This window comes from Nicotiana sylvestris, chromosome 5 (assembly GCF_000393655.2).
Source record: "Nicotiana sylvestris chromosome 5, ASM39365v2, whole genome shotgun sequence".
In the NCBI taxonomy this organism is placed as follows: Eukaryota; Viridiplantae; Streptophyta; class Magnoliopsida; order Solanales; family Solanaceae; genus Nicotiana; species Nicotiana sylvestris.
In genome coordinates this window covers 33,976,347-33,982,628 of record NC_091061.1, presented here as the reverse complement: position 1 = coordinate 33,982,628, position 6,282 = coordinate 33,976,347, and the positions used below count along the sequence as shown (strand labels likewise).

Below are 6,282 nucleotides of genomic sequence, written 5' to 3'. Positions count from 1 at the left end.
AAAAGTTGAACCCATAGAGTTTAAATCCTGGATCCGCCTCTGATCACTCAAGTAACGAATGTCTTCACTGTGATTAGTGATCTTTATAAGTCCATCTAATCACCAAAGAGGCTGGAGTACAATACATTGCAACATAACAAATCATGCAAAACTGTGATACAGGAAAAAGAAAAGAGCAAAAGAACAAATAGCTAGTATCCAAAAATTTAGAAGACCGCGAGTTGGATGTACAAAATTTCTGATTCTACATACACTTGAGAGAGAAAGAATGACTCCCCAGATACTCTAATATAGCCCAGAACAACATGAAATGACCCTATTTTTCTTTTTTCACCTTACCTCTCAGTTTATAAATGAGACAATAAAAAACAGAATATAACAACTAAACAAAATGGAAAATAGGACAGAAATAAACCCAGACTCAAGCACTTCACCATTTCACTCTCTATTTCTTCTTTGACTTTGATCCTCCAGAAGCTTTCTTCTCTTCTTTGTCTGGCACAAACCTTGGTAATGTCATCACTGTGTTCACCCGAGATACCCCTTCGAGCGCAGACCATTCTTTCCCCGTCTTCGGTAGCAACTCTTCCTGTTCTGAGGCTTCCTCTTTGCTGCCTGCTGAAACTTCTTCACCTTCTCGAACAGTGCCAACGCAATTCAATGCAGGTAGACTAGATGCAACATCCATCTCGTTGCTACCTTCGCTCATTCCCCTTACAGTCTTGTCATTCTCTTTTGTAATGGAAGCAGTAGAGAAATTATTTGAGTTTGAATCTAGGAAGAGGCAGACAACTGCACAGTCATCGACTTTAGAAGTTGGATATGTAGTTTTCCAAGCTCGAACAGCTACTTCAACAAGTGATCGAGCTGCCAATGAACGGGATGAAGCCGAAGCCACAATCCTCACTACTTCATCATTTGAAAGCACATCCCAAATCTGTCAGAAAAATCAAACTAATTTGATTGGCGACGGAATAAATGTTGGATCCGAGAAATACCAAAAGCAGGAATTCAAGATTCTTACCCCATCTGTCGCCAGAACAATGAATTCATCTTTCTCAGATAAACACCTATAAGAAATTTCAGGCACTGAGATGACACCAAAATCCTTGAGGCAAAAATCTCCAAAAGCACGGGCCATGGCAAGTCCAGGAGAATCGCTGTTTGGCATCCACACTCTTGCAACGTCCGGCTCATCATGAAGAGAAAACACTCGCCCTTTACATTTGCGAATCCTCTCAGCCTCCGCTGTACGTTTAGATAAGCAGAGTAAAGAAAACACTAGTGAGACGAGCATCAGTAGAAATTAATCAAAGTCAGCTACACAAAGGGAGAAGAATTCTGCTTTCTACAGTACCATTGCATGGATGCCATAACCCTACTACCATATAGTATTTCATCTATCCTGAAGAAAGCAACTGTTCCTTCAGGTCTAAAATGCATTTACCAGCAAAGTTCTAGAAATGTGGATTCAGCCACACCCTTGCAAAAGCATCTCACTTGTCATAGAACTTAAAAAAAAAAATTCCCTCCTTGGAATAGATTTCCCTGTCCTTTTACTTGTCTTTTCCTTCCACTTCTAGGTAACTGTATCGCATTCCTAAGTTTTACATGTTTACACCAGATCCTTGAAAAGTATCTCATTTGTCAAAGAAGTTCATAACATGAGTGATTGAAGTACATGATTAATCATAGATACGAAGGAGGTATGATTGCCAATCACTTCACACGTCAAAGAGAGGTCGAAAAACTTGCTCGAGTACTTGATGATTCTAAGAAAAAAAGGCCTCTGTGGACCATAGAAGCAAGATGTTGAGAAATATAGAGAAAATTGATAAAGATTTCAACAGAAGCTTAATTAAAAAGAACTTGAAACTTTAAGAGAACGGTGGGGGAACCTTCTGTCTTCTCTTACTTCAATGGAGAGAAAAGCTGACTAGCTTAAGTTTATCTAGACATCACAAGAGTCTCATGTGATGGACAATGAGTATGGGAATGAGACCGCTTAGCAAGAATTTCAACAGTTATCTATCACGAATTAGTTTTTCCTTTGTCACACATTTTCTTTGTATTCGGGGATGAACTTAGACCTAAAATCACATGGAGCCATGGAAGTAAACTGTCTTCGATGACCAATAATCCCTAAAAGAACATGTGAGCTTTAGCTAAAAATGCAAAAAAAATTGAAAGCAAGGATAATTGGCGAAACCAATTAGCTGGAACAAAAGGTTAGTTGCTATGGTGACACTAATATTATGTCTCATGTTCACAAGGAGATCTTTTTAATTTGGCTAAAGATCTTTGTGTCAATGTAGAGATATATGTGAGATTTAGAGAACCCTATTTTTCAGACAACCCCTAGTTTATCTTAACAAACAGCTTATTGAGTATTGAAAAGAAATGCCCGATAGAGTGTAATTGATATAGAGGATTCATAAATGCAACCTCAGAATAGTTGATTGATTGATTTCGTATATGTATTAATAGTTTGACCCTCAGTACAGTAACTTCACTCTATAGACATACTCGTCCAAAAGCAGATGATCTTACTAGCAGTTACTGCTTAACCAGTCCCCTCAGAAGGAATATTCTTTCTACAACACTTAAACCAATGAACCGGAAGGTTTTTTTTTTTTTTGGGGGGGGGGGGGGTGCATGAATGTATAAGATTGCAACAACATGGAAGCAAGACAAAGTCATGTATGCACCTGGTAAATTGGGCTTAAGATCTACTGTCAATTGCACTGCAGTGAGAGAATCATCGTCGCCTCTCATACACAGCACAGCTCTAGAATCCCCAATATTTCCAATAACAAGATCCTTACCCTACAAAAAAAACAAAATACATTGTTCATCTTCAGATTAAAATAAGACAAAATCCAGCTAGCTTCAACTTTCTGAATATGACAACGAACCTGTTTAACTAGGGTTACTGCTGTTGTTCCACTACAGAGGCAATCGATATTGGTATAGCTTCTCAACTCTCTATCCACAACCTTATAAGCCTTCAGAAATGACCCCTTCAACGTTTGAAACACCTCTGTGTGCTTTTCAGTATCTTCAACATCAATTGAAACTCTCGACTCCTCAGAGATAAGGGAAGCATCCTCAGGATATAGGCTACTCCCCCTGTTGAGACTGATCTCTCTTAGAACATCCTCACTTTTTATATTAACTTCCCAGTGTGTGCTTAGCTTTAAAGGAAGAGCATCTCTGACTAGTTTTGCAACCATATGACCGTAAGGACCATGGCCGTCAAAAACACCACAGAAAACAGTATCTGTTCTGGAACCAAAATTCTGGAATATATTGTAAAAGCATAGTTAGAAAATGCTCCCCCACAGGTATAATCTATCTAGAGAGAGTATTCAGTAGCCAAGCATTTCATACTGTCGTATTTATTCTTCTTCTACAGATATACACTTACAAAATATAAATCAGGAAATAACGTATTATTTAACTTTTAAACGGCATGTCATGTAACTGTGTACTTATCCATGACTAGAAGTATCTAATATACTGCTTGCTTGTATGATGTTATTCCCACCCTCAACTCATTTGCTCTTAGAATCTGTCTCTTATGCCTTTTCTTGGGGGAGGAACAAGTAAAGCAAGTATAAATATGATGAAGTTCCACAACTTTATAAAAGGTGGAAAGTTAACTTGAACTAAAAAGAGATTGATTTTCAATTTAGAAGCTCCAAACATGACTTTTGCAGAGCAACTTAGAGAAAACAATGCAGTTTAGCAGATCAGTACAAAATGATGTATAACTCGAGGATACATTTTTGTCCCCTCTAACCTAAGTTGCTCGGACTTGGGCGCGGGTGTCCGATACGGGTGCGGATCTAGAGATAGGATCCTTCATGATCTAAAATTTAAGATTTGGGGCTACGGATCCAAGTATAGATACGGATGCGGGGTTTCGGCTAAAAATAATTAAAATATCTAAAAATAGAGTTATAAAGATATATCTAAATTATGAGATATTATATGAAAAACTTACAAGATATTCTGATATGGAAAAAATATTGATCAAGAGGAGAATCTGAGAAGGAGATAATAGGAAAAGGACTGACATAGAAATTTCTACATACAAAGTATTCCATATTTTTGAATTTTACCCCAACTTTTGTTTTGATTTCAAAAATCATTGTATCTATCCTTATTTTATCCGTCAATTTTGGTCAAAGTACCCAAAATCAGTTGACCAGATGCGGTACAGATCCCACACCCACACCCACATCGTGTCGACACGGGTGTGGCATCGAAAGTGAAGAGTCCGAGCAACTTATCCTCTAAATCTATGCATGTTTATAGAAAGTAAAAAAAGCAAAAAGCATGCCTTGAACAGTAAAAACTTACCTGGACCGGGTGTTTACACAAAGCAAATGAAAGCAAGACATATGTCTTGCATATACATTTTTTACATTTACTCATGGTTAAGTGATATGTATTTTCACTTTGATTTGTTGATTCTTAAGGTCAATTATGTAGTTAGGTATGAACCTGATCAAGAAAAAGAGTTGTCAATTATATAATTACTCACAAAATAAAAGGGCAGTCCGGTGCACAAAGCATCCCGCTTTCACGCAGGGTTCGGGAAGGGCCACACCACAAGGGGCCGTGATGTAGGCAATCTACCTTGATGAAAGCATATATATATATATATATATATATATATATATATATATAGGCTGAAGCAAAAATAACTATCATTAGCTACCAAAATTGGGATCCAAAAGATAACTACCACATAACTTTTTAGCCCCTAGTTTCTTTCACTGCCGCAATGACCATATGCATTCTGGTGGTAATGAATATTGCAAGTCAATTCATAATCACAAAAATAGCAAATAGAAATTCAAGGACTAACCTCCCAAACAATCATAGCATCTTGATTAGTGCCTTTGTTGCCCTGCTGACTGAAGAGTGAAGCCACCTCACTAGAACCATTCAAGAACATACGCCCCGGTATCCTATGCAGCAGTTCTTCCTTATGATAGTCGAAGGAAGAATTTCGCGAACCTAACCTCTTTTTTGAGCTTTTCCTTTTCCTACTTGAAGATGCAGGAGAACCGGGATGAGGGCTCCTGCTTTCAGATGATAAGCAGGAACCCATCCCGAGTCCCCGGACTATATTCAGTATGCACTCCAGAACAGCAATATAATCAGACACCCTATTTCCCGTGTTCCGATCCGTATTAATTATCCTTCTTGAAAATCTTCAAATTCTACCAACCAATCCTCCACTCAATCCAATCACTTCATCCCAAAAAGTCGGGATCAACTATACGAATCCCCACTGACCACGTTACCAACAAAAGAGGTAAAAAAATCCAATAAACAGACTGCTAACCACAATCCACTTCGACTCCAAAAGCAGTCAATATCCAATCCACCAAAAAAAATCTATCAGACTCAAAAAGTTATGAACATTTCAACAACACTTGAAGGATCATGCATAAAAGAACAGTTCTTGAAACAATTCCTCTATGAATTATCACAAATTTAAAGTTTTTGAATAATAATAATAATAATAACTGTAAAGAAAAATACTCACTACCCTTTTGTTCCCGTTCTAACAGAGAAAGCCAACTTCAGATATTGCAAACATTAAAAGGGGCATTAAAACATAAAGAGCAGATCTATCAAAACTGTACCCCTTTTCAATTTTTTAATAGCAATAACCCCAATATATACCTTTTTTATTATCACCTTTCACTTACAAGAAGGGTCAATTAGTGACCAGTATAAAGAAAGTGTCAAACTTTATCAAAACCCCACTTCTAATTAAGCTCAATTAAGCTCTAAATTATGTATGAACGGGAGGATTTTTTTTATTTTTATTTTTGGTTAAAAGGGTTGAAGTAGAATTAACACAGTATAGTTAGAAGTGTATTAAGAACAAATGGATAAAATTAATATGGATAAGAGGCGAAAGGGGAAAACGGAAAGTGAATGGTTTAATGGAATTGAGAGGACAGGAAAAGAAATAGGAATGGCAGCGAACAACAGCGTGACACACAGCACAGAGAGAGAAAAAAGATGGCAAAAATGGCGCCGATATGACTCTTTTTGTCAGGAGGGAGAGAGAGTATATAATACAGATTAGAAGTTAAAGAATATACATTTACTTAATTATAATTAATAATAAATGTGTATATAAAAATTAAATATCTTGCATTTACTTATTCGACTTAAACCAAATACGTGTAAGTTTTTACGCATTAATTACTTAATCATAAATCATACTTGATATGTAGATTGATTTAATTTAAG

At 36.9% G+C, this 6,282-nt stretch overlaps 1 protein-coding gene across 1 annotated transcript; it reads right to left on the bottom strand.

Moving 5' to 3' along the window:
- Positions 1-173: 173 nt before the first annotated feature.
- Positions 174-6,075, bottom strand: LOC104232371 (probable protein phosphatase 2C 33). The gene is made up of 5 exons (XM_009785561.2): positions 4,877-6,075; positions 2,916-3,299; positions 2,709-2,826; positions 1,025-1,248; positions 174-937 (listed from the first exon to the last, which is right to left on the bottom strand). Exons 1-5 carry the CDS (start codon positions 5,120-5,122, stop codon positions 446-448), a joined length of 1,464 nt encoding a protein of 487 aa, XP_009783863.1. The 5' UTR covers positions 5,123-6,075; the 3' UTR covers positions 174-445.
- Between the last annotated feature and the right edge of the window lie 207 nt (positions 6,076-6,282).